This window comes from Pelodiscus sinensis, chromosome 28 (assembly GCF_049634645.1).
Source record: "Pelodiscus sinensis isolate JC-2024 chromosome 28, ASM4963464v1, whole genome shotgun sequence".
NCBI classification, from domain to species: Eukaryota; Metazoa; Chordata; order Testudines; family Trionychidae; genus Pelodiscus; species Pelodiscus sinensis.
The window spans coordinates 4,420,237-4,447,361 of record NC_134738.1 but is presented as its reverse complement, the minus strand read 5'-3'; the positions used below and the strand labels follow the sequence as shown (position 1 = coordinate 4,447,361).

Below are 27,125 nucleotides of genomic sequence, written 5' to 3'. Positions count from 1 at the left end.
AGGACGAAGCTGGCACCTTTACCAACGTAGCTGGATTTATTTGTATGACAGGGACTGCATGGAGGACGCCAGCTGCCCAGGGGCTGCGCTGCCCCACCTCTGGGGCCTGCCCCGGAGAGGGTCCCAGCCCCCCCTGCTGGGCAGTACAGAGGGGCAGGGCCGGGCCCCGCATCAACCCTCCCTCACGCCCTGAGCCTGGCCAGCTGCTGGTGCTGCCTTGTCCCAAAGGGCCACCCTTGGTTCCTGCCCAGAAGGGCAGGGCCCCCCATGCCCAGCCCCTTGCGGGCAGCTGCGTGCCCCTGTGCTCCTAGCAAGCCGCGTGGTGAGAGCCTGGCAGGGAAGCAGGAGGCCGGTGGGGGCGAGTGCTGGGTCGACGGCAGGCTGCCCGGAGCCGCAGGCTCTAGAAGCAGATGATGCTGCCTGCAGCTGACGAGACGGTGGCCGGCCGTGGGCGCTAGTGTCTGGACTGGGCCGTAGGCAGCTGCAACAGGAGCGGCTCCTAATCGCCAAAGTTCACGGTGTAGGTCTCCGCCGTGGTCAGGGGCTGCGCTGTCCCTGTGCCCACCTCCCACGCCCCCGCCTCCGTCTCCAGCTCCAGCTCGGTCTCCCGCTCTGTCTCCAGCTCTGTCACCAGCTCTGTCACTGTCTCCGTCACCGTCTCCAGCTCCGTGTAGGTCTCGGTCTCCCAGGTGGCCGCGGTGGGCGGCGGCTGACTCCAGGGGGCAAAGGTGGTGCTGCTGAAGGGGAGGGCAGAGGTGGGGGGCGGCGTGGGGGCGGTGCTGGTGGTGGTGGCGTTCAGCATGCGCTGGCGCATCTGTTGGCGGAGCCGCATGCGCTGGCGCATCCTCTGGCGGAGCCGCATGCGCTCCCGGGGGGTCATGGGCCGGCCGTGCGGGATGCGCAGGATGGGCCGGTTCCCGTTCATGGCCATGATCTCCCGGATGCGCTTCCAGTTGGAGCGCGAGAGGATGAAGTTGCACTGGGTGGCGCCGATGTCGTACAGGACGTTGCAGGTCTTGGCGCTGGGGTTGTAGCCCTCGGCCCTGGCCACCACGCGGTACTCGCCCGGGTTCAGGATGCGCCAGTAATCCCCGCCGCTGGCTGCAAGGGCACAGGGAGGGGTGAGCGGGGCAGGGCTTTGCCGAGCACTTCCTGCAAGGCGGCTTCGCCTGCGTGCCCCCTGCTTCCCTCTGGGCCTTGCAGAGCCGTGCCATGGGGCAGACAGGGCCCCCCGCCCCTCTGGGGGCTGGGCACCTCTAGCCTTGGCTGCTGCACGGGGCTGCCCAGCTTGCGGACAGCTGCTGCAAGATGCCTGCTAGCTCGGCTATGGTCTAAGTGCAGGGGGAGGGCACAGGCTGGGTGCCCATGGGGGAGGGCAAAGCGTTTGGCACAAAAGGTGGGGGAGGCTGGGTGCCTGCGGGGGGCGGAGAGGGGAAGAGCTCCCGTCCTGGTGCTTCTGGGGGAGGGAATAGCTCCCATCCGGGGGGAGGCGCGGCCGTACCTGTCTTCACGTTGTGGTTGATCCCTCCCACGACGATGGTGGCGTTGGCGATGGGATCCCCCTGCTGGTCCGTCACCACCCCCTTAATGCCCCGGTGCACCTGGCAGGGGAAAGGCCGTTAGTCCCAGCCTGGCCGCAGACCCCCGCTCCCCCCGGCTGCGGCTGGGCCTGGCCCACCTGCTCCATGAAGGTGAGCAGCGACTCCTTGTTGTTCTCCCACTCCTGCTGCAGCTCGCTGGCGTGCGGGAACTTGTCGCAGCCCAGGTAGACGGAGAGCTCCAGGCAGTTGGTGTGCAGGTAGCTGAAGTCGTTCAGGCCTGGCCGGCAGAGGGGAGGGGGAGCCGTCAGGGGGAGCTGGGGCCGGACACAGCCCCGTGCCACCTGCAGGGGGACCGGTCCCTTCTCGTGCGGGGCCGGCTGGGTCCCTGGGGCAGGTAGCGTGGCCTGGGGTGAGCTCTGCAGTGATGCCACCTTCCCTGCCGGGGGCACCACCCTCTGGGCACATGCAGCCCTAGGCTGAGCATCGGGCCGGGCAGCGAGAAGGGGGGGCTGGGAAAGGCCAGGTCAGCGAGCCCTGCCAGCTGGGCCAGGCTCCCTTGCTTTCCAGCCCCTGCACAGGGTGAACCGTCCGTGCCCCAGGATGCAGCGGGCAGGCGGCACCTAAGAACAGCCGAGGGGCTGGGGTTACGGATGTTACATTTAGAATAATCGACTAGTGGACGGAATTTCCATCGACTAGTCGATAAGCGGGGGATCCGCAGGGGGTAGCGGCTCCTGGCCCCAGCCCTAACCCCGCTGCGGCTCTGCCTTTCAAATGAGCCGGTAGGCTCTCGATACGTTCCCAAGGCTGAAGCGCAGCGGGGGGCCGCTGAGAGCCGGAATCAGCTGTCCCAGCTCGCCCACGTCTGCTTTTCAAATGCAGTAAGAACTGGCAGGCTCTTAATCCGTTTAAAAAGCAGAGGCGCAGCGTCTGGGACCAGGCACCCGGCTACCCCCTTGTGGAGACTGTGCAGGGGGAACTGGCTTTTAAGCTGGCTCCCCTCAGCACCAGCTCCCCCCCCCCCCCTGCTGCCTCTCTCTCATAGAAGCAGCAAGGGAGGGATGTGGTTAGTTGCACAGGCTCTGGGGGGGGGCTTTGGGGTGGAGCCAGGGATGAGGGCTTTCGGCTGCAGAAGGGTAGAGGGCTGGGGTGCAGGAGGGGGCTCGGGTTGCAGGCTTTGGGGTGCAGTGCTCTTCCCCCCCGCTGCACCACTCACTGCCCACTCGGGGGTGCCACTTGGCGCCGCTGACGATGCCCATGCCGTTGGTCATGTCCTGGGTGTGGCAGCCCCCACGGAAGGTCTCGGTCATGGTGAGGTGGGCCGAGGCGTAGGAGATGGCCAGCCAGCGGAAGATGGCATGGTCCGGGGTCTCCTGCGCCTCCAGGTTCTCGTCCTCGTAGTCATCCGGCCCCTGGGCCATGGCCGCTGCTCCCTCGCCCTCACGGGGCGGCCGCGCCATGTCGTAGGGGTACGACACCAGCTTCTCCCCGCCGTGGAAGTTGGCTCCCAGCACGAAGGGGGTCTTCTCCATCCAGGCGAGGATGGCACGCGCCTCCACAGCCACCTGGAGGGCGGGCACAGAACTGGGGCTCGTAGGCGCACACCACCCCTGGCAGAGACACCCCACCTGCCCTGGCGTTGGCTGGGCCCTGCCCAGCACCTCCACTGCGACTGCCAGTGCTCAGATCTGATGGGAAGGTGCAAATCACTGTTGCTGCTGATTGGCTGGTTCTGCAGGGTCAGGCCAGCGGGGCAAGGATGGCGGCTGCCTAACAAGGACACGGTCGCTGTGCAAGGAGTGGGGGGGCCGGCTGTATCTGCGGGAGGAGCGGGGGGCCGGTTGTGTCTGTGCGAGGAGCGGGGGCCGGCTGTGTCGGAGCGGGGAGCGGCTGTATCTGGGAGAGGAGCGGGGGGCCGGCTGTATCTGGGAGAGGAGCGGGGAGCGGCTGTATCTGGGAGAGGAGCGGGGGGGGGGGGCTGGCTGTATCTGCGGGAGGAGCGGGGGGCCGGTTGTGTCTGTGCGAGGAGCGGGGGCCGGCTGTGTCGGAGCGGGGAGCGGGGGGGGGGGACTGGCTGTATCTGCGGGAGGAGCGGGGGCCGGTTGTGTCTGTGCGAGGAGCGGGGGCCGGCTGTGTCGGAGCGGGGAGCGGGGGGGGGGGGACTGGCTGTATCTGCGGGAGGAGCGGGGGCCGGCTGTATCTGGGAGAGGAGCGGGGGGGGGGACTGGCTGTGTGTGCGAGGAGCGGGGGCCGGCTGTGTCTGAGTGAGGGGGTGCTGGTTGTGGCATAGGGAACACTGGAGTTCTAAGGGGGTTGCTTGTGAGACTTCCTGCTGGCCTGGGGGGTGATCAGGTGGCTGGTTCGGTGCCTTGCAGGGGAGGGCCCAGCAATTCGCCCTCTGAGCAGTGCCCCGGAAGAGCTCCCCTAGCACAGCTTGGCTCCCGGCCAGCCCCGCAGTGTTGCCCTCTCCAGCCCTGGGGATGGGTAGAGCTTGTGGCCATCCCACGGTGGTGCCAGCACACGCACCAGGGTGCCCCCGCCCCCCGGGCACTCACGTGGGCGTCCTCGGCCAGGTAGTGCTCAGGGATGGGGATGTGATGGTTGGGGACCCGGTGCGGGACCCACTTGCGCTCCTCGGCCGCCCACAGCACGCTGGCCAGGTCGGGGAAGTTCTCGAAGAGGTCGTAGCCTTCCTCCGTCCAGTGGCCCAGCGCCCAGTTCCCCAACTCTGAGCCCTGCAGGGAGAGACCCGCTCTGCTCAGCAGCCTGTCCCCGGTGGCTGGCACCCGCCCTGCCCGCCCCCAGGGCTGGGCACGATGGCGCTGACAGACTCACGTCTCCCCTTGCCCCGTTCCTGCACGTGCCCGCTCAGCCCACCTCCCCCTTCTGGCCCCCCAAGCGCTCCTGGCCCCCAGGCCCTGCCCCCTTGGCGAGGAGCGGACGCTCACCGCCTGGCTGGCGATCTCGTAGCCGTCGGGGTTGAGGGAGGGCACGAGGTGGATGCGGGTCTCGGTCACCAGGCTGCGCACGCGGGGGTTCCCGTCCTGGTACTCCTTGCACAGGAACTGCATCAGCAGCAGCAGCAGCTCGCGGCCCAGCACCTCGTTGCCGTGCAGCCCGGCCGTGTAGCGGAACTCGGGCTCCCCTGGCCGGGGAGAGCAGGGGGTCACGGCGCTGCCCTCTGCCCGCGTGCTGCCCCGGCGCGCCCACCGAGCACGGCCCAGGCACCCCCCGGCGCGCCCACCGAGCACGGCCCAGGCACCCCCCGGCGCGCCCACCGAGCACGGCCCAGGCACCCCCCGGTGCGCCCACCGAGCACGGCCCAGGCACCCCCCGGCGCGCCCACCGAGCACGGCCCAGGCACCCCCCGGCGCGCCCACCGAGCACGGCCCAGGCACCCCCCGGTGCGCCCACCGAGCACGGCCCAGGCACCCCCCGGTGCACCCACCAAATACAGCCCAGGCACCGCCCCCCCGGCACGCCCACCGAGCATGGCCCAGGCACCGCCCCGGGGTGCCCACCAAGCACAGACTCTGGGGTGGGGTCCTCCTCCCTCCCCCCGCACAGGGGCTGTGGGGCAGCATCCTAGCACCCCACTAGGCACTTGGTCCCTGCCAGACCAGCAGGCCCGATGCCCTCCGCTCCCTGGGGGCACACCGGAGGCTGGCAGGCAACACCGAGGACCCTGGTGCCGCCAGCTCCTGGCCTTTCACTGTGTACGGGCTGGTGCTTTGCTGCCCTGAAATCCCCAGGCTGGAGACGGCCAAGATGGGACCACAGCCCCTGCCCCATTGCCCCCCCTCCCGCCCCAGCAGGCAAGGGAGCAGTGCCCCCGGCCAGGCCCCGCCTCACCCAGCTCGTGCTCCCCCGGCTTGTCCGAGATCTCCATGGCGTAGATCTTCAGGCCGCGGGAGCTCTTGCCGATGTTGTAGATGCGGGTGATGCCGGGGCACTCTTCGTTCACCACCTTCATGAGCTGCAGGGGGCAGGGAGGCGGTAGGGGGGCCGGCTCTGCCTCCCCCAGGGGCTCCGGGGCAGGGGCAGAGGGCCCGTTGGGGGGCTCATGCTGTCAGGCGCAGCCAGGAGGCGCTGAGCCAGCGGTGTAACGGCCAGTGGCGGGGGAGCCTTGCCAGGGCCCAGGCCGAGCTGTGGGGCCTGGCTGGAGCCCCAGGAGATGCTGCTGAGGGCAGGCACTTGCCCTGAGGGCAGGAGGCTGGGGCAGCACCAACCAGCCCAAGGGAGCAGGGGGTTGCCTGGAAGGGCCCCGGGAGCCATGGCTGAGCAGTGCTCCGTGCCCTGAACGGCTCCGCCCAGCCAGGGCGAGGGGTGAACCCGTCCCAGGGCCGCACGCACCTGCCTCATGTCCTTGTAGCTGTGGTGGCGGAAGTCCAGGTTGTCGGCGGACGTCACCTCGTTCTGCTGGCTGTAGTAGCTGCTGACGGCTGGGAAGGGTGGAGGGGCCGGTCAGGGGCGCGGCCAGGACCCGCCCGGGCTGCAGCCAGAGGGGGCCCAGTGCTGCCCGGCCGCAGGGCAAAGACCCCAGCACCGGGATGGGGCAGCTCGGGCTGTTCTGCGGGGCACAGCCCTGCATGGCTTGGCATGGGCGGGGGTTGGCAGAACCCTCCCAGACAGCTGCCCGGCTGGCACTGCCAAGGGCTCTGGGTGGCACCAGCCCTTAGGCTCCAGGTGAGCAGGGCTCTGCCTGGGCAGGGTGGCTCCTGGGCACCCCCGGGGGGCTGGGGGAGCTGGGGGCGGCAGCCTGCCCAGCCTAGCTCTCATGCCTGTTCTGCCCCAGCCGTCACGTCCCTCCCGCCCCCGCACGCCCTGGGCAGCTGCGGAGGCGTCAGGCCCCGGCGGGCGCGCCTGCTCCGGTCTCTTACTGGAGAGGGGGCAGCCCAGCACCTCCAGGCGCAGGCACAGGCTGCCGTTCCAGGTCTGCGGGTACACCCGGATGTAGCGCGCCACCACGGGCTCCGGGAACTCCGTCAGCACCGGCGTGTCCTTGTCCACGTTGCCGTGGAAGAGCTGCAGGGAGAGGCCGACAGGCCACATCAGCCGCGGCACCAGGACACCCACCCTGTGTGCTGCCCCCCAATGCGCTGCCAGTGCCCCCCAAGCCTGGGCTCCCCCCCAGCCTCGACGGACACACGAGTCACAGCTGCAGTGTCCGGGGAGGGGGCAGGGCTGCAGGGAAGGAGTCCGGGGTAGGGGGGCGCCGAGGGGGCCGTACCATCTCCTCGTAGCCGTTGGAGAACATGGCCCAGTTCTGGCTGTCGTTGCTGAAGCCCACGTAGAAGGCGGTGACAAAATCATCGCTGAGGAGACAAGAGCGGAGGGGACTCAGCACCCGGTGAGCTGGGGGCAGCCGGGGCAGGGAGGCCAGGGGGTGAGGGGAGTTCAGGGCGCTCCGGCTCAGGACAGCCAAGCAGCACAGGCTGGAATCCCAGTGGCACTGGCAAAGGGGGGCCCAGGCCCCACAGCGCCAGCCCCCGGGCACGGGGCCAGTCCTCCCCCAGTGCCAGCCCCACTTGGAAACACATGGACCCCCTGGCTGTGGCCCAGCCCCTCCCTTCTGGATCTGGGACCCCCTCCCCAGCCCTGGGCTGTATGGACTGGGTCTGGGACCCCCAGTCATGGCCCATCCCCCCCAGGCTGGACCCGTACGTACTGGATCTGGGAGTCCCGGCCCTGTGTGATGACCCCCGTGAATTTCGTGGTTCTCCTGGTGTCCACCTCGATCCAGTGGGTCCGGGTGTCGTCCTCAGCGCACCAGGCGCCGTCGAAGAAATCGTCCTCGTTGGAGCCAGCCTGGGGGTGGAGGGACAGGGGAGAGGAGCCCAAGGGAGGGGGGCAGTGACCCCAGGGCAGGGGGCCTAGGCGGGGAGGGGCTGGGGCTGCTCCTACCTGCATGTTGAGCCGCCCGCGCTGCGCGCCCAGGCCGTGCCGCAGCATGGACGAGGCCAGGATCTGGTCGTCCTCGATGCGGTGGGACTCCATCCCGATGGGGGAGCACTCTGCAAGGCGGGGGGCCGTGACCGGGGGAGGGGCAGGCCAGGGCTGCCCTCTCTCCCCAGCTCAGTGCTCGGGGGGGGGCTCTCTCCCTGCCCCCTGCAGCAGGTGCCAGTCGGGCCCTCCCGCCCGGGTGGGTACCAATCCGGCAGAGGTGCTGAGGCTTGGCTGCATCTCCCCGCCCTGGGCAAACCAGCCTCCTGCAGCCCCCTGCTCGGGCATGAACCCTGCCCCCGCTTTCCAAAGGGGGCACCTGGCTGCCCCCCTTTGCCTGGCTGGCGGGCTGGGCCCTGGGGTCCCAGATCCAGAAGGGAGGGGCTGGGTCACTCACTTGGCTTCTCCTCCGGGGGCGTCCATTCGTCCTCATCCGGCTCCCACTTCTTCCCTCCCGGCTTCTTCGGCTTCCCTGCGGGGGGGGGGGGAGGGGGGCTTGGCTGAGGCTGGGCCCCCTGCTCCAGGCAGGCTCAGAGGGTGCAGGGGGGCATGAAGAGGAGGCGGGACAGGGGCCTGTTGCCTGGCACCCCGGGCAGCTGAGAAGGGCCGGAGAGCGTGGCGGGGGCATGGGGAGTTGGGTGGCGAGAGGAAGACCGGGGGGGGGGGGGGGACCAGAGTCTGCCGGGGATTGTGGGCACGGTGCCCCTGGGACCAGCCCCGCGCCGGAGAGGACGCTGTGGGGAGGCAGCTCCGCACCCACCTTTCCGCTCCTTGGTCTTCTCCGTCCACTTGTCCTCGTCCGTCTCCGCCTCCGTCTCCTCCTTGCTGCTGCCACCTTTCTTGGGCTTCCCTGCACCCGGCGAGGGGGGGTCAAGGCCACGGTGAGCCGGGGGGAGGGCTAGACTGGGCTGGGGGTCCCTGGGGATCCCCCCGTAGCAGCCAGGGCCAGCTGGAAGAAGGGAACCCACCTGGCCAGGGGGGCTACTGGGGAGAGCGCGATCAGCATATCTGGCTCCTCCCACAATTGACTTGAGCCCGCCCCCTGTGCCTGGCTCTGCCCACAATTTGCCTGGCCCCACCCCCACGTGTCCAGACCCTCCCACAGTGTAACTGGGTGAGATGTGATTGGACGGTGGTATGAACAGACATACATGGTTGTAGCCCGGCCCCTCCCACTACGTGTCCAGCCCCACCCCATGGGGCAGCCCCCTCCTCACGTGGCTTGAGTCGATCCTCGTCCGTTTCCATCTCGCCTTCGCCCTCTTTCTTACCGGGGACCTTCTTGGGGGGGGGCAGACCGTACTCCACTGCGGGCGAGAGGGGGGCGCTGAGGGGCCGGCTGGACGCCCGCACCCCAGGGGACACAGTGGGGAGAACATACCAGGGACCGGCTCTGCCAGAGAAGCCACAGGCCATGGAGCTGGGCTGGCGGGCACCCAGGTATCCGGCCCCACAGGACCCAGCCCTGCCCAGCATCGCCTGGCTGCTGGCTCTAGCTGGGGAGGGGCCTCTGTTGGGAAGGGCAAACCAGATCTCCCCCCCCAGTCCAGGCCCTGAGCTGCAATAGCTGGTGGCAGGCAGGCCAGGTGGGGTGGGAGCAGGTTCACACGGGGGCCGGGCTGTGGAGGGGAAGGCCAGTGGTTCCTGGGTGCAGGGCAAGGCAGGGCAGGAGGAGGAGAGCGGACACAGAGCTGGGGCAGGTGGCTGGGTGGCAGGAGGTGGGGCAGGAGGAGGCAGAGGCCTGGGGCAGGGTGCTGGGGCAGGAGTCAGAGGACTAGGGCGGGGTGCTGGGGCAGGAGTCAGAGGACTAGGGCAGGGTACTGGGGCAGGAGGCAGAGGACTAGGGCAGGGTGCTGGGGCAGGAGTCAGAGGACTAGGGCAGGGTACTGGGGCAGGAGGCAGAGGACTAGGGCAGGATACTGGGGCAGGAGTCAGAGGACTAGGGCAGGGTGCTGGGGCAGGAGTCAGAGGACTAGGGCAGGGTGCTGGGGCAGGAGTCAGAGGACTAGGGCAGGGTGCTGGGGCAGGAGGCAGAGGTCTAGGGCAGGGTGCTGGGGCAGGAGGCAGAGGACTAGGGCAGGGTGCTGGGGCAGGAGTCAGAGGACTAGGGCAGGGTGCTGGGGCAGGAGTCAGAGGTCTAGGGCAGGGTGCTGGGGCAGGAGTCAGAGGACTAGGGCAGGGTGCTGGGGCAGGAGTCAGAGGACTAGGGCAGGGTGCTGGGGCAGGAGTCAGAGGACTAGGGCAGGGTGCTGGGGCAGGAGTCAGAGGACTAGGGCAGGGTGCTGGGGTAGGAGTCAGAGGACTAGGGCAGGGTGCTGGGGCAGGAGTCAGAGGACTAGGGCAGGGTGCTGGAGTAGGAGTCAGAGGACTAGGGCAGGGTGCTGGGGCAGGAGTCAGAGGACTAGGGCAGGGTACTGGGGCAGGAGTCAGAGGACTAGGGCAGGGTGCTGGGGTAGGAGTCAGAGGACTAGGGCAGGGTGCTGGGGTAGGAGTCAGAGGTCTAGGGCAGGGTGCTGGGGCAGGAGTCAGAGGCCTAGGGCAGGGTGCTGGGGCAGGAGTCAGAGGCCTAGGGCAGGGTGCTGGGGCAGGAGGCAGAGGCCTAGGGCAGGGTGCTGGGGCAGGAGGCAGAGGACTAGGGCAGGGTGCTGGGGCAGGAGGCAGAGGACTAGGGCAGGGTGCTGGGGCAGGAGGCAGAGGACTAGGGCAGGGTGCTGGGGCAGGAGGCAGAGGACTAGGGCAGGGTGCTGGGGCAGGAGGCAGAGGACTAGGGCAGGGTGCTGGGGCAGGAGGCAGAAGACTAGGGCAGGGTGCTGGGGCAGGAGGCAGAGGACTAGGGCAGGGTGCTGGGGCAGGAGGCTGGGGGGCAGGAGGAGAGAGGACTAGGCGGAGGACTGGGGTGGAGGGCTGAGCGGCAGGAGGAGGCAGAGGCCTGGGGCAGGTGGCTGGGCGGCAGGAGGTGGGGCAGGAGGAGGCAGAGGCCTGGGGCAGAGGGCTGAGCGGCAGGAGGTGGGGCAGGAGGAGGCAGAGGCCTGGGGCAGGTGGCTGGGCGGCAGGAGGTGGGGCAGGAGGAGGCAGAGGCCTGGGGCAGGTGGCTGGGCGGCAGGAGGTGGGGCAGGAGGAGGCAGAGGCCTGGGGCAGGTGGCTGGGTGGCAGGAGGTGGGGCAGGAGGAGGCAGAGGCCTGGGGCAGGTGGCTGGGCGGCAGGAGGTGGGGCAGGAGGAGGCAGAGGCCTGGGGCAGGTGGCTGGGTGGCAGGAGGTGGGGCAGGAGGAGGCAGAGGCCTGGGGCAGGTGGCTGGGCGGCAGGAGGTGGGGCAGGAGGAGGCAGAGGCCTGGGGCAGGTGGCTGGGCGGCAGGAGGTGGGGCAGGAGGAGGCAGAGGCCTGGGGCAGAGGGCTGAGGCCGGGGTCCTGTCGCGCTGCAGCCGACACTCACTGTCGTCGTAGTCCGGCAATGGCGGCAGTGGTAACTCCTCGTCGTAGTCCCTCTCGGTGGGCGGCTCCGGGAGCGGCTCCGGGGGCAGTTCTGGGGGAGGGAGGGGCCACGTGAGCCCGGGGGTGCTGGGCCCAGACAGGTGCCCGTGGGGGAGCTGCCAGGGCCGGGGGCTCAGCTCAGGAGAGGCCTGGCGGGGCCAATGCTCGGGGGCCCTGTCAGATCGTGGTCCAGGCCCTGCTCCACAACCCCCCGTCTCTCGGCGGCATTACAGGGCGCTCGGCCCGTGGGGCGAGCTGCTGTGGGGCGAACCCGGCCACAGGTCCCTGCCCCACTCGGCAGCCCCTGCCGCAGGCTGTGGCCAACCTGAGGGGCTGCCCCAAATGCCCCCTTTGCAGCACACGGGCCCCTGCAGGGGCTTTTCAGGGGGTCAGGATAGCCCTGGTGTGGAAGCACCCCATCCCCCCCCCGCCCGAGCAGGTCCTTGGTCCCCAGGGCGGGTGGGTCTACTGGGGAGAGCGCGATCAGCATATCTGGCCCCTCCCACAACTGACTTGAGCCCGCCCCCTGTGCCCGGCTAAGGGACAGGAGCAGAGTCTAAGGGTCTAGCTGGGCCTCGCCAGTCTCCCCGGGGCCCTGCCCCACGGCTCCCTGTGCAGCGGAGCCCGACGCCCGAGCAGCAGGGTGGAGCAGAGAGCCCAGGCCATGGGAACCTTCATGGGGGGGTGAGGCCAAAGTGCCCCCTCCAGCTGCCCTCTTGTCTGGCACCACAGCAGCCCCTGCTGGGCAAAATGTGCAACTGCAGCACCTCCCCAGCAGACGCCCTTCTTCTGCGGGGGGTGGAGGAGAAATAATCTGCAGGGGACGTGAATTCTGCGCGCCCGTGTCTTTTGGTATAAAAAAGGGGGCCCCGGGCTGCTCCTCCGGTCCGGTGCCGGGGCCCACAACAGCCCCTGCACGGATGCAGGGCAGCTCGGGCCCATCCCGTGGCTGCTCACTCCCCCCTGCCCCCGAGGCCCCTCCTTGCCCCGCGGGGGAAGATGCAGGGCCAAGGAAACGTACCTGCTTTTTCCTCCACCTCCGGCGGCGGCCGCTCGGGTTTCTTCCTGCTCGGAGGTTTCTTGGGTTTCTGCTGCCGCCGGACGTATTCAACTGGGGGGGCGTAGATTGTCACTGGCCTGCTGCCCCGGGGGGTCTAGCCAGGGGCCTGCTCCTGGGCTGGGTGGTGGGCACCACATGGCACGAGGGGCAAGGGGCTGGTGCATCCAGACAGGGCTGGTGAGAGGGAAGGTGGCACCCTCCCCCCCCCCCCCCCGGGCCTGGCCAGCAGCTGCAGGGCTGGCCTCAGCAGTTGGTCTCCCTTCACTCTTGCAAGGGGGGGTCAAGGGAGAGAGCAAAGCGGATCCCTGAGAGCAGCGAGCCCCTCCAGCAGCCCTGGTGCCCGCCCCTGCATAGACACCAGGGGCCCAATCCCCCCCGCCTGGCACCGGGGGCCCAATCCCCCCCGCCTGGCACCGGGGGCCCAATCCCCCCCGCCTGGCACCGGGGGCCCAATCCCCCCCGCCTGGCACTGAACATGACTTACACCTGCCCCAAATCCAGTGGTGCCCTCTGGCCTGGTGGAGGGTCAGGCCCCATGGGCCTTCGGACAGAGTGGGCCCAGTGTTTAGGAGGCATCCCTGGGGCTCTGCTCGGGCACTGGGTGTCGGGCACTGGGCGTCGGGGGCATTGGGGGGAGCTGCCCGCCCACGGGGCGCATCGGGGGCTCTGGGCAGGTGTGGGAGGGGGCCATCTCTGGGTTCACTTGCTCTAGGGCAGGGCTGTCCCCGTGGGGCGGGGCCCAGCCAGGGAGGGTGGGTCAGGGGGGCGGGCGCAGCTCCGTACAGTCCTCGTAATCCTCCCGCTCGATCTGCTCGTTGTAGTCCAGCGTGGGTGGCTCGGGCGGCTGCGTCATCTCTGCGGAGAGAGACAGACGCGGTCGCCGGGTGCAGGCACCAGGGCCCGATGGGGGGCAGGACAGGGGCTGTTCTCTGCTGCGTCAGGCTGGCGCCGAGCAGCGGGCGGGAGGGGGCAGCGCAGACCCCCAGCGTCTCGCTGCCCAGAGATGCAGGGAGGGGCCACGGACTCCTGCAGGCTGGGCCAGGGCTGGAGACGCGCCCACCCTCCCAGGCCACGCCGCAGGGTGACGGGCTCCAGGGCAGGGCAGGGGCAGGCCCCATGTTGCTGGCGAGCGCTCACCAGGGTCAGGCGCCGGCCTCCAGTCCTCCCTGCCGGGCTCCCACGGCTCCGTCGGGGGCTCATGGATCTCATCTAGGAAGAAAACCCGTTAGCTGGGAGGGGGCCTCTGGCCAGGCCTCTTCCCACTGCGCCAGGGCCTCTGCAGCCATCCCTGCCCGGGCACTGCCCAGCTATCCATTCACTGCACTGCACTGCACTGCCTCCGCCCAGTTATCCGCTCAACGCATGGTACTGCACTGCATCTGCCCAGGCACTGCTCAATCGCCCACTCACTGCATGTCACTGCACTGCCCCGCCCAGCCGCCCACTCACTGCCTGTCACTGCACTGCCCCGCCCAGCCGCCCATTCACTGCATGTCACTGCACTGCCCCGCCCAGCCACCCACTCACTGCCTGTCACTGCACTGCCCCGCCCAGCCGCCCATTCACTGCATGTCACTGCACTGCCCCGCCCAGCCACCCACTCACTGCCTGTCACTGCACTGCCCCACCCAGCCACCCACTCACTGCCTGTCACTGCACTGCCCCGCCCACCCACCCACTCACTGCCTGTCACTGCACTGCCCCACCCAGCCACCCACTCACTGCATGTCACTGCACTGCCCCGGCCAGCCGCCCACTCACTGCCTGTCACTGCACTGCCCCGCCCAGCCGCCCACTCACTGCCTGTCACTGCACTGCCCCGCCCAGCCGCCCACTCACTGCCTGTCACTGCACTGCCCCGCCCAGCCGCCCACTCACTGCCTGTCACTGCACTGCCCCGCCCAGCCGCCCACTCACTGCCTGTCACTGCACTGCCCCGCCCAGCCACCCACTCACTGCCTGTCACTGCACTGCCCCGGCCAGCCGCCCACTCACTGCCTGTCACTGCACTGCCCCGGCCAGCCGCCCACTCACTGCCTGTCACTGCACTGCCCCGCCCAGCCGCCCACTCACTGCCTGTCACTGCACTGCCCCGCCCAGCCACCCACTCACTGCCTGTCACTGCACTGCCCCGCCCAGCCGCTCACTCACTGCCTGTCATTGCACTGCCCCGCCCAGCCACCCACTCACTGCCTGTCACTGCACTGCCCCGCCCAGCCGCTCACTCACTGCCTGTCATTGCACTGCCCCGCCCAGCCGCCCACTCACTGCCTGTCACTGCACTGCCCCGCCCAGCCACCCACTCACTGCCTGTCACTGCACTGCCCCGCCCAGCCGCCCACTCACTGCCTGTCATTGCACTGCCCCGGCCAGCCGCCCACTTACTGCCTGTCACTGCACTGTCCCGCCCAGCCGCCCACTCACTGCTTGTCACTGCACTGCCCCGCCCAGCCGCCCACTCACTGCCTGTCACTGCACTGCCCCGGCCAGCCGCCCACTCACTGCCTGTCATTGCACTGCCCCGCCCAGCCGCCCACTCACTGCCTGTCACTGCACTGCCCCGCCCAGCCGCCCACTCACTGCCTGTCATTGCACTGTCCCGCCCAGCCGCCCACTCACTCCCTGTCATTGCACTGTCCCGCCCAGCTGCCCACTCACTGCATGGCCCCTGCCCAGCTGCCAATTCACTGCATGGGCCCTACTGCCCCGGCCAGCCGCCCACTCACTGCATGTCACTGCACTGCCCCGCCCAGCCGCCCACTCACTGCCTGTCACTGCACTGTCCCGCCCAGCCGCCCACTCACTGCCTGTCACTGCACTGTCCCGCCCAGCCGCCCACTCACTGCCTGTCATTGCACTGCCCCGCCCAGCTGCCCACTCACTGCATGGCCCCTGCCCAGCTGCCAATTCACTGCATGGGCCCTACTGCCCCTGCCCAGCTGCCCACTCACTTCATGTCACTGCACTGCCCCGCCCAGCTGCCCACTCACTGCATGTCACTGCACTGCCCCGCCCAGCCACCCACTCACTGCATGGCCCCTGCCCAGCTGCCAATTCACTGCATGGCCTCTACTGCCCCCGCCCAGCCGCCCACTCACTGCATGGCCTCTACTGCCTCTGCCCATGCACTGTCCAGTCACCCGATCACTGCATGGCCCCTGCCCAGCTGCCCACTCACTTCATGGCTCCTGCTGCCCCTGCCCACGTGCCCACTGCCCCCACTCTGGGCCACATGCTGTTCCCCCACGACACTGGCTGAGCTGCTCCAGCCGCAGCCTGGACCAGGTCCTGGGGAAATGGGGCTGCCCCAGTGCCCGGGCACCCTTGCGATAGGGGCAGACCCCCCCCCCCCCCGCCTCTGAATCACTCACGCTGGCGGCTGCCCGGCTCCTGTTCCTCAGCCCAGCTCGGCTCCATCGGCTCCTCTGGCCGCCCCGCTGGGAACACAGGGCAGGAGGTCAGAGTGCTGGGCGGGGACTGGGACCAACACACCCTTGAGCCCTGTGGGGAGAGCTGCATGGCAGGGGCGCAGGCTGCATGTGGACCCGGGGAGGGGACAGTCCCAGGGGCAGGTGCTGGGGACTCGGGGGGGGGGACAGACCCAGGGGCAGGTGCTGGGGACTCGGGGGGGGGGAACAGTCCTAGGGGCAGGCGCTGGGGACTCGGGGGGGGGGACAGACCCAGGGGCAGGTGCTGGGGACCCGGGGGGGGGGACAGTACTAGGGGCAGGAGCTGGGGCCCCGGGGGGGGACAGTCCTAGGGGCAGGTGCTGGGGACCCGGGGGGGGGGGGGACAGACCCAGGGGCAGGTGCTGGGGACTCGGGGGGGGGGAACAGTCCTAGGGGCAGGTGCTAGGGACCCGGGGGGGGGGGACAGTACTAGGGGCAGGTGCTGGGGACCCGGGGACGGGACAGTCCTAGGGGCAGGTGCTGGGGACCCGGGGGGGGGACAGTACTAGGGGCAGGTGCTGGGGACCCGGGGGGGGACAGTCCTAGGGGCAGGTGCTGGGGACCCGGGGACGGGACAGTCCCAGGGGCAGGTGCTGGGGACCCTCCGGGGGGCTGATCGGCCAGTCGCAAGGGGCAGTGTCCGGGGGGGGGGGGGTGCTTAGCACCAGGCAGCGTATGCTCGCTATGTGCTGGCCCCTGCAGGTGGATGGTGCCCCAGCCAGGGAGGGAGCCTCGCAGGGCGGGTGAGCCCCGGAGCCCTGTGGGGCAGGGTTCGGGTGCTCCCTGCTCCGGAGCCAGGGCCTGGCTCTGGTTGGAGCAACAAGCAGGGGGCTGAGGCACCCCTAGGCCTGCACTGTTCCTTGGCCAGCGTGTGGGGCAAAGGCCACCAGCCCCGGCTGCCCAGCGACAAAGTGCCAAGGGAGCTGGGCCCGCCGGGAAGGGGTCAACGCGCCGGGCTGTGGGGGAGGATGGGCCGGCTCTGTGGCGGAGCAGGGCCCCGGGGAGGGCGGCTGGTACAATGGTGGCGACTTCATGGGGCTTGATTGCGAGGGGGAGGCTGCAGCGCCACCCGCCGGCTTCTCTTCCTCAGCAGGCGTTTGCTGAGCCGGTGGAAATTCTCCCCCATCGCCTCCCCCCAAACCGCTGGGCGCCGCGGAGAGTTTCCGCTTCACAACTAGAACCAGAGACCGTCCCGCCCGGGCAGCTGGGTCGCGGCAGCGCACGGCGCAGCCAGGCTGGAGGGCGCTAAGTGGGGTATTATGTTCCCGTGTGGTTTGGAGCTGGAGCAAGTGACTGAGTCCGGTTTAACCCTCAGGGGTGCACCAGGGATTGCACTAGCGAGGGAGACGGCGGGTAAAAGAGCCGGGAGCTGCTGTAGGGTTGATCCAGCCGTGCCCCGAATACCCAGGAGTTCAGCCCCAAATGCGCCTGCTGCGGCAAACAGCCCCTCCGTGCGCAGGGCCCTTGGGACAAAGCCTGAAGAAGCTGCAAAAAATTGGGGTGCCAGCAGGGGATCTGCAAAACGCATCTCGGCAGGACAAGCCCGGGGGCTTTGGTCAGCTCGCCGGGGACAGTACGGAGTCCGGAGAATGCTGGGGACAGCCCCTGGGGGCAGGTGCTGGGTGCCCGGCAGGGACGGCGCTGGGCACACCGAACATGGCGCACACGTCAAACCTCTGCCGCGACATGGCAGGGCCGGGCCTTGCTCACCTGGGCAGCAGGGCACAAAGGCCCAGATTCCTCCACGTTATTTAGGCGCCTAATTTGCGTCGATTTCGGAAAAGGCCCGGAGATTTACGAAAGCGCCTGGACACCAGCCCCGAAGCAGCCTGGGCCGGAGGGCAGCAACGCCTTACAAGAGGGAGCGATTCCTGCTTTGCGCAGACGGCCCCGCGTATGCGGCCCCAGGTGCGGACAGGCCCAGAGGCTGCTGGCGTGGAAAGGGCCAGGCCGGGCCGCGCTGGGGGGATTTCAAGGTCGCTGGCTCCTGCGTGCGGATCAGCAGCCCTGGCCCGGGGGGAAGGCCGCGGCAGCGGGAGGCGTTTCCCGGAGCCTGTCTAGAGGTGGCTCTCGGCCGGCAGAGAGAACAGGGGAGTCTTTGGTTCCCAGGGACGCAGCGTAGAGCGGACTTGTCAGCACAGGAACCAGGAGCAGCCGGGCCTGGGGAAAGAGGCCCAGAGCCAAGGCCTCTGACCCCTCCCTGCATCCCAGCCCAGCCCCGACTGACTCACGCGCCCGGCCCCTCCTCCAGCCTTTGTCCCGCTTCCTGGGGAAAAGGTGTCCCCTGGTCGCACTCCCGTCCCTGGCTCAGGTTCAAAAAACCATCGGCCCGCTGTGTATTTGAGGGAGGCTGTCTCACCCTCCTCTAGGGACCGGTGCAGAGCCCAGGGAAACTGAGGCACACCTATGGGGTTACTGCAGGACAGTGGAATGTACGTGCCACAGAACAAGCGGAAGACAATCCCCCTCCCCCCCCACGTCTCCGCTCCGCCACGGAGCTTCAGCGCTAACTTGGCACGGCCCCTGACCACCCCCTAGCGGCAGCAGCAGGCACGTGGCCCCGGAGCCAGGCGGGTCCGTTCAAGGTGGCATACACCGAACCCAGCCAGGATCCACAAACCCCGCAGAGCCCCTGGGTGCTGGCGTCAGCACCGCCACTCCAGGGCGTGGATGGCCTGGTGCCCACACACAGCTGTGTCCAGCTGGCCCTCCTCAAATGACGCGTCTCTTGGGATTGTGGCCTTGGTTGCTCCTCTGGGGCCCAGTGCCCGCGTGTTGCAAGAGTTTGATGGCTATTTGGGAATTGCAAAAATGCAGAGTCTGGCCAAGAGGCCTGGGTGGTGGGCAGGGGCTGAGACAACGGAGAGAAAGGCAGAAGAAACTTCAAGGCCATCCACGAATGCAGCTTCCCGGGGAGAGGTCAGCTCCCCCGGCAGCAAATCCACATGGGCAGCACTGGACGGCCAGATAGTGGTGATTGCCACGGCGCCCATCCGAACGGGCTTGCCGTGCACCGTGGGCTGGGACCAGCGTTCCCTGGAAGCCATGTGCTGGAGAGATTCCAGTGCCGCCCAAAGGATGAGCAGCGCGCCCACACCTAGGGTTGTGTTTCTCCTGGTGGTGCACATTCACACATGCCTCGGTGCACATAGAAAGAAAATTATTCCGCACATGGTTGGAAAAAATCCACATGGGGATGAAAAGATTAGAGGGACCATTGGCTAGGCCCCAGCTCTCCAGGGACAGGCACTCCCAGGCAGGCGGCGACAACAGAATCTGATTCACATCCGTGGAGGGCCAACTGTTTGTCGAGAGACATCGTAGGAAACGGCACCTCAGCCCCTCCCCCTCCTGGCCAAAATGGACGAGTGCAAAGTCTGCAGACTGCCAAGGAAGCCATCAGGACTGATACTGTCAATCGCCTGCCCAGATTTGCATTTTTCGATTGGCTGATACGAATGAAGCTCGTGCGGCTGCGGATGAGATGCCAGCGAGCTGGTTTACGGGAGGCAATTTAGGGTCTCGCCCTGGATGTTCATAAGAATCCCACAGAGGGGACTCTGGGTGGCGAGGCGAACAAACGGGGCGAGCGAATCTTAGGGAGCGACGGCCGAGTGATCTTCAGGAGTCCTGGAGCGACGGCCCCGACCTTTGGGGAGAGCAGCGGCACCGAACGTGCCGCGGAAAAGAGCCATCGCCCCCCCGAAGCACCCGTTCCACCACGCGGCCGCTGCCTCTCGGAAACCCCACGCCGCTATGCCGCCGAGGCAGCGACCGCAGCAGCGGGCCCAGGAACGCGACAACGCCGGGAGACGCTGCTGACGCAGTGACCCGACACCGTTCCGATGCCCCGAGACATCTCCCACAGCTGCTCAGACTGGCCATGCGGCTCGTTGCTTGGGGGCCGCTTGCTTTCCTGCTGCAGGGGAGGAGCCGTTTTGTGGGTAGGAAAGGGGCGGGGTTGCCTTTGGGGCCAGGGGCTCTAGGGGGGCAGCAGGCAGAGGAGCGAGGCCAGGAGGGCTGAGGGCAGGTGGCACTTACCTTTGTCCCGTTCCCCATACACCCGGGATCTCTCCTCTTCCTCGTCATCGCGTGAGGCGACTCTGGGGGCTTCGGGCAGGTCGGAATCCTTTTCAGCCGGCGAGGGGAGCAGAGGCCTCTCCGGCTGCCGGAACTCGTCCCCCTCCTCGTAGGGCTGGGCAGGGGACGGCACCGCGGGCCTCCTCCCCCCAGCTGGCTTCTTGGTGGCTTTGGGCGGCTTCTCCTTGGGCTTCTTGGTGGGCTTGGGGGGTTTCTCCTTGTCTTTTTTGGAGCCCTTGGGGGGCTTCTCCTTGGGCTTCTTGGTGGGCTTGGGGGGCTTCTCCTTGTCTTTCTTGGAGCCCTTTGGCGGCTTCTCCTTTGGCTTCTTCGTGGGCTTGGGGGGTTTCTCCTTTTTCCCTTTCTTAGGTTTCTCCTTGACCGTCACAGCTGCCCCTGTATTAAAGGAAAGAATCAGTGCAGGCTGGTCTCTGGGTACCCCTCACCCAGCTGGACGCCTTATGAGGCTGTAATGCCATCCAACCAAACCAGCTAGCCCCCCCCCCCGTCTCCCCAAGGGTCTGTGGGGCTACCTGCCCCCTGCATGAGCACCAGGCCTCTGTCCATCAGGCCTTGGGGGTCACCTGCTCCCACTCAGCTGGGCCCCAAGGAGTGCCTGACGCCACACTCAGCCACGCTCTCTTGGAGCCCTGCCGTTCAGCAGAACATTCAGCAATGCCCGCTGGGCTTTTCTGATGCCCGCAGCCCACTGGGCACCCAGCCCTGTCAGCACCGCACCCATCTGCCCATAGCCGTTAGCTCCCCCGGGGTCCTGCCATTCCCCCACACCATGTCCCAGGCTGCCCGCTTTCTCCACCACTTCCACACAGACGCAGCCCAGCATCTTCCGGTTCTAAATCTTCTGCTGCTTGGAGCCTGGGCCGCCCTATCAAATCGGTCACGCAGCTGGCGAAACCGGTCTGCAAACCGAACGATTAACCAGGTTCTCTGTGGGCATCGCGCCCTGCCTTTCGCCACGGGGGCGGGGGATTCGAACCCCCCGTCCTCCTGCCTGGAGACCGGGCTCCTGACAATGGTTTCTGCTCCCTGAAGGGGTGAGAACTCTCAGGTCCCCTGGCCAATTCCCACGGTTCTATGGAGGAGGTTTGCTTTCTGGGAATGTTCTCCGGCCATCCTGCATCTTCCCCCTGGCCTCTGGGCACAATCCGCCCTGCACCCTAGTGGGGACTGCGTTCTTTCTTGTGCTGGGTGTGAGTCCTGCTGTCCTGGGCTCAGCAACACTGCAGAAGGGAACCCTGCACCTGAGGGCCAGACATAGGAGTTGCCAGACGGCGGGGCTGGAGCTGAGTCAGTCTCAGCAGGGTTAGGATGAGAGAAGGGGTTTAGAATAAACGTTCTGTTCGCCCTGCCATCTGGCTGTGGATGGGGGCACAGGGCCTGGGGACTCCCCCGCACCCCATGACACCCCCTCCCCAGGGCGGGCAGCAAGCCAGCCCCAAAAGGAGGGAGGAAGAGCATATGTGCCCAGCCCCAGCCCCACTGATCTGGCCCCATGACAGCTATCGGCACCTTGGGGCACAGCCAGATGGACACAGAGAGGGGGGTGCCGGGCAGGTGGGCAGCATGGGAATGTGGCTCTGCTAATGCCCTGGCCCGCATGCCCCCGTGATCAGAGGGCATCCCAGGCACCCGATACCCTGGGGGCCAGGGCGCTGGGGAGGTCCAGCCAGACGGGGGGGCCTTGCTCCGTGACTCAGTGGCTGGCGGGAAGGAGAGGAGGCTGCTGAGGAACGGCCCCGTCTTCCGCGGCAGCCACAGGCTCATTCCAAAGCTCTGAGCTGCAGCATTCCCACATCCTCTGGTGCGTGAGCAGGGCGGGCCCAATCCTGGGCTGGGCTCTGGATCCACGCCCGTGCCTGGGGAGCGGGGGAGGGGTGGGCAGCATTTCCCCAGCATCCTCAGTGCCCGCTGCCTGCCCAGCGCCCCCGGGAGGGGTGACACGCACATGACCCTGCTGCACTGACATGCCCGGGGCAGGCTGCAGAGAAGAGCGAGTCCCCCGTGCAGAGCTCCCGGCGCCTCCTTGCTTCCTCACCCCCTGGGTGTAGCCCCACGTTGGGCCCAGATGGAGTTTGATTTCCTCATCCCCTGTCAATGTTCCCTCTCATTTTTCCCAACCCCGTGCAGAATGAATTTTGTTATCTGCGCCGAGGCATGTGCGGATGTGCACCCTCAATAGAAACTCATGGTGCAGGCTGTAGGTGCTGTGGACACTCTGCTACTCAGCTGGGCACCACTGGAATCTCTCCTGCATGGCCATCCACGTGGACGACTATCAGGGAACGCCAGCCTCTGAGCAACCTCAGCAGCAACTGGCTGTCCCCACCCCGGACCCAGTCGGTACCAACACGCCAGTGACCATGATGAAGCAGGTGAGCTGCAGGTGTCTGACAAAATGATCCACTAGGAAAGCAATGCTGCAGTCATCACTAGGTTCCAGAGTTAACGCTTGCTTCGATGAACAGGACCCCTCTTCAGGCACCTACTCTCGCTCTGAGCCCGGCCCTGGGTGACAGGATTCTGTCCAGCCTATTTGGGGCGCTGTCAGGCCTCCCCAGTCTACTGGGGGTCCCGAGCAGGAGTGTGGCCCCTCCCTGGAGAAGGCAGCATAGCCTCACAGGCTGAGCAGAACAGAGTGAGCCCCGACCGGGGTGCAGGCTGTTCACCAGCAGCCGCCAAGCAAGGAAACCTCGGCCCCTGGGCCATCAGCCAAACCCTCTGCTGGCCTGGAAAAGCTGACGGGCTGGAGAGGGCGGCCTGTGAGGAACTGGGGGGGCTCAAAGGGGCTGCCTGCGGGGGGGGGGGGGCACTCAGTGTCCCTGGGGTTACTGGTGTAATAAGGGGAGGGGGGAGTTTGTTGTTACAGGGACAGAACTGGAGCCCCGAGCGACCGGTGCCTGGTGACCAGGAGACCCAGCTCGGAGGCACGGTCGGGTCTGGCCAGTGAGAGGCCGATGGGCTGCGGAGAGAGGCCCCGGGGGGGTCCCAGCCCGGGGGGAACAAAGGGCGGTGGGGAGAAGAGGGGGCCCAGGTGACCCTGTTACCTGGCCCTGGGAGGGATTGGAGGCTGCTGGGGGGGATCGGAGGCTGGGCTGGGAGCAGGGGGCTGCAGGACGGGCTAGAGCCCCCCTGGCTGCAGGGCAGACTCAGACGTGCGGGGCTGAGGGGGGCCAGGCCTGAGGGATCCTGTGCTGGGCTCAAAGCTCAGCAGACCCTCCCATGTGACGCCGGCTGGGAGTCGCTCTGGGCTGGAGAACAGGGGGGCGCGATTGCCTCTGGGAGTGGGGGCCCTGGGGCCCAGAGCGAGGGGACTCCCTGAGGGGGCTCCCGGGGGGCTGGTGCGGTCCCAGGAGGCGGGCGGGGGGCTCCCCAAGGAGCGCAGGATGCGGGAGGGAGGGAGGAGGGAGCTAGGGGCCAACAGAAAGTTTTCCAACAAGACCGCACAGAAATTTGCTCTTTTCCACTCAGCTGTTGTTTTGCACAAAGCCTATTTCCTTGGGGGGGGGGGGGGCAGCTTCAGTGCCCTAAACCTGCAATACTGGGACCCTGAAACGCTGTTGCGGTGCCCCCTGGAAGGTGTAGTTCAGGGGTAGCCTCGCTCCCCTCTTCTCTTCCAGGGGCCAAGCTCCCCCGGGGACTTCATCTCCCATGATGCTCCGCAGCCACATGACTTCCATGCTCCACCCTAATAAGGGAACATGGGGTGCATCATGGGAGATGTAGTCAGACCAGGGGGCTGGGCCCATATTAGCCAATGGAAGGACGAGGCACCTAGACTACAACTCCCGTGAGCAGGAGGGGGTGCATGGGACTGTGCAGGGCTCCTTTTCCAAAATCAAATTATTTGGGGGGTTGATTTCATTCACTGAAAACTCAACACTTCCCAGTTCTCAACACTTCCCACGCCCCGTGCGGCGGGCGTCACGCTGCGCTCACCCCGGGAGCTTCAGCCGTGGGTCTGCCCCCAGCACGGAGGGGCAGGATTGCCAGGGCTTGGGGCAGGCTAAAGGCAGCGCTGCGGAGCTGTGTTACGGCTGGGAGTTGAAGCAGGCATGATCACACCCACGCGTGCATGGACCCACACACCCACATGCATGCACAGAACCGCACATGCACATGGGACCACACACACACACGCACAGAATCACACACAAACGCGCACGGAACCACACACACACACACACACACGCATGCACAGAACCACATACATGCATGGAACCACACCCACACATGCACGGTACCACACCCACTTATGGAACCATACAGCCACACATGCATGGAACCACACACACACACACATACACACTAATGCACAGAAACACCCCCACACACACACGGAACCACACACCCACGCATGGAACCACACACCTACACGTGCATGGAACCACACACCCACATGTGCATGGAAACACACACGGAACTACACACGCACGCATGCACGGAACCACACACACACACCCATGCATGCACGGGACCACACACACATGCGCACACACGCATGTACAGAATCACACACACACATGCACGGAACCACACACGCACAGACGGAACCACACACACACACACACACACACACACACTTAGGAACAACAGCCAAAGCCACCCATGTTTATCACTCTGTTAAGCCCTGGCCTTCCAGGCTCCTGATTTTCCAGGGTGTGGGCCTGTCTCTCCTCGCAAGTCTGCCCCAGGGATATTTCAGACCCTGACCTGGGATTACTCCTGTGACGCCCCCCCCCCCGGTTCCAGGGTAACCGCCCCTCCATAGCCCCCCCCCAACTGCGACTGTCTGGAGGGGACCCCAGGACTCAGCTCCCCAGTCTCTGCACTTCCTCTTTTCCTGCCGGGCTAGACCCCATCCACACGGGGATCCGCTCTCCTAGAACTGGGCTCTGCTTGGGGTGGGGGGTGGGATCTGCCCCAGGGGTCCCCTGGCTGTGCCCCGGGGACGCTGTGCTCTCTGCCCCAGGCACTCACAGGAAAGGGGATTGGGGGCTGCTCTGGGCAGGAGCCAATCCCAGGCCCCGGCCCAGGTCCTGCCACCAAACCTCTGGGTACCAGTCACCCCTGTGGCTGGAGGCGCTCGGGCCCCGAGGGGGGGTGGACATGGCAGAATCGGGCCCCAAGAGGGCCAGGCAGAGTTGGGCCCAAGGAGGCTGCATAGGGCTGGATCAAGCCCTTAGGAGGCCCAGGCAGGGCAGGATCGGGCCCAAGGGAGCCGGGCAGAATTGGCCCCACGGGGCAGCTCTTTAGCACGTACCTTCCTCCACCCCCGTGGGGGGCTTAGCCGCCTTGTCCTTCCCCGCAGGTGTCAGCCTCCCTTGGGGCTCGGGGGGCTCCTGCAGCCCCCGGCCCCCGGCGTCCTCCTCGCCCTCGGGGCTGACCTCCCGCAGGAAGCCCTGCAGGAATTCCTCGATCTCGTCGTCCGTCAGCACCGTCTGGGGCTGCCCGGGGCCAGGGCTCAGCAGCCCCACCAGCAGGCAGAGCAGGGGCAGGCGGCCGGCTCCGCCGAGCCCCATGGCAGCTTCCAGCCCCCGGGCGGGCGGGGGCCCCGCTGGCCACGCAACCCCCGGCCTGCTCACCTGGCCCACGGGCGGCTGCGCCGGGGCTGGGCGGGGGGGGCAGCCCGGGGCGGGGGGCGTCTGTCACCGACTCCCCGGCGGGACCAGCAGCCGGGAGGCAGATGCAGCGCAGCCGTCGGAACGGGGCGGCTGTGGGGCTTCCGGAGCGGGCGGAGGAATGCGCTGCCGACGGGGGGCGGAGGGGGCCGAGCCAGCCCCGAAGAATGCGGCTCCGCGCAGCTGGGCTTAATTCCCACCAGAAGGCTGCGGCTGCGCCAGCTTTGAAGTGCGGGGCAGCAGGCCAAGGGCCGGGAGCCAGCAGGCCCCTGCGCCGCCCTGGCGAGGTTCCCCCTCCGCAGCCGCAAGTGGGGGGTCCAGGCGGGCCGTGGGCACCGGGGCAATCCGCCACGCGAGCCCTGCAGCCAGCGCCGGCGCCGGGCTCCTCCCCGTGCCCCAGGGGGTCCAGCTCCCGGTTCCCTTCCGCGGCCGGGAGCCCAGTGTGCGGGGGGCTGGTCGCTTCCCGGAGCGCGGCAGCAGCAGGCGCCTTCCCCTCTCCCCTACTGCGGTGGGAGCGAAGGCCTGGCAGGCGGAGGGAGGTCTGGCTCCGCGGGGGAACCAGGGCAGCCTCCCCTTCCCCTTCCCCTTTCCCGAGGAGGCAGCGGCCGTCGGCTGTAACCCCCTCCTGCCTGGAGAAGGGGAGAGCTGCCCACGCCCAGCTCAGCCCGTGCAGGGCTTGCACCGACTCGCCGGCGGCTGGGGAGGGGGTGGGGAACGCCGTCCCAGCCAGCGCGGGGATCCGCCTCTGGGAAGCCCCCTCAATTGCACCGAAAGCAGCTCCCTGCCATGCAGCATGCTCCGGCCAAGCCAGGTGCCCCGGAGGCCAGCCCCACGCCGAGTGCCAGGTCCCGGGGCAGATCCGAGCCGCACCCGCCCGACGGCTCCAGAGCCCTGCGGAGGAAGGAGCAGTTCCTCCCCAAACACCCCCAGCTGCGGTGCAATTGCAGGGCCCAAAGCCCAGGCAGGCACCCGGGGGCACCACTCAGCAGCCAACAGCAGAGTCACCTCCCAGGGCTGGACTCCTGGAGCTCGCGGCCCAGCCCCCTGCATTTCGTGGCCACCTGTTCCCAGGCCAGGTCCTTTGGCCTTGTCAGCCAGGGGAATGCTGGGCCTTGGTGAGGCTGGAAGCGGCCCTCTCTGCGCTGGGGAAAGCAGATTGCCAGCTCCGTTTGTGGGCACGTCCCACGCTGCTGGGCGCTGCTGGGCACTGCTGGCTGCTGCTGGCGCTGCTGGGCGCTGCTGCTGGCGCTGCTGGGTGCTGCTGGGTGCTGCTGGCGCTGCTGGGTGCTGCTGGGTGCTGCTGGCACTGCTGGGTGCTGCTGGCACTGCTGGGCGCTGCTGGGCGCTGCTGGGAGCTGCTGGCACTGCTGGGTGCTGCTGGCACTGCTGGGCGCTGCTGGGCGCTGCTGGGAGCTGCTGGCACTGCTGGGCGCTGCTGGCACTGCTGGGCGCTGCTGGGTGCTGCTGGGTGCTGCTGGCACTGCTGGGCGCTGCTGGGTGCTGCTGGGCACTATGTGATATCATCCCAGGCGCTGTCAGGGAGGGCCCGCAGGGTGAGGCAGCTGGGGAGCGGCTGCAGAGGGCACTGGGAGAAGACACTCGCCGTCTCTTTCAGTAAAGCCATCAGCAGCGCAGCTCTCCTACGATCCCCGTATCGCTCCCTCCTCAAAGGCTTGGAGACCCACCTTAGCGCGTACATTAGTTTAATTATGCGTCAGCATCAGAGCGGCCAGACTGGGTCAGACAGAGGGTCCGTCCAGCCCAGTGTCCTGGCTGCCGACAGGGGCCAGTGCCGGGTGCCCCGGAGGGAGTGAACAGAACAGGGAATTCTCCAGTGATCCCGCCTTCGTTGCCCATTCCCAGCTTCTGGCAAACAGAGGCTAGAAACATCTGCCCAGCCTGGCTAACAGCCACTGAGGGACCTGTCTGCCATGAATTTATCTAGCT

General features: G+C 67.8%; 1 protein-coding gene across 2 annotated transcripts; it reads right to left on the bottom strand.

Moving 5' to 3' along the window:
- Positions 1-17: 17 nt before the first annotated feature.
- AEBP1 (AE binding protein 1) lies at positions 18-25,772 on the bottom strand. Of its 2 annotated transcripts, XM_075911064.1 has the most exons (22): positions 24,821-25,771; positions 19,504-19,935; positions 15,385-15,450; positions 13,151-13,222; positions 12,797-12,868; positions 11,975-12,064; positions 10,916-11,005; positions 8,702-8,791; positions 8,245-8,334; positions 7,882-7,956; positions 7,446-7,555; positions 7,210-7,349; positions 6,772-6,856; positions 6,422-6,566; positions 5,895-5,983; positions 5,394-5,517; positions 4,490-4,686; positions 4,097-4,276; positions 2,758-3,106; positions 1,679-1,818; positions 1,502-1,601; positions 18-1,101 (listed from the first exon to the last, which is right to left on the bottom strand). In XM_075911064.1, exons 1-22 carry the CDS (start codon positions 25,077-25,079, stop codon positions 500-502), a joined length of 3,597 nt encoding a protein of 1,198 aa, XP_075767179.1. In that variant the 5' UTR covers positions 25,080-25,771; the 3' UTR covers positions 18-499. The 2 variants fall into 2 exon arrangements, with proteins under 2 accessions (XP_075767179.1, XP_075767180.1); XM_075911065.1 differs by lacking the exon at positions 15,385-15,450 and having other exon boundaries at positions 24,821-25,772.
- Between the last annotated feature and the right edge of the window lie 1,353 nt (positions 25,773-27,125).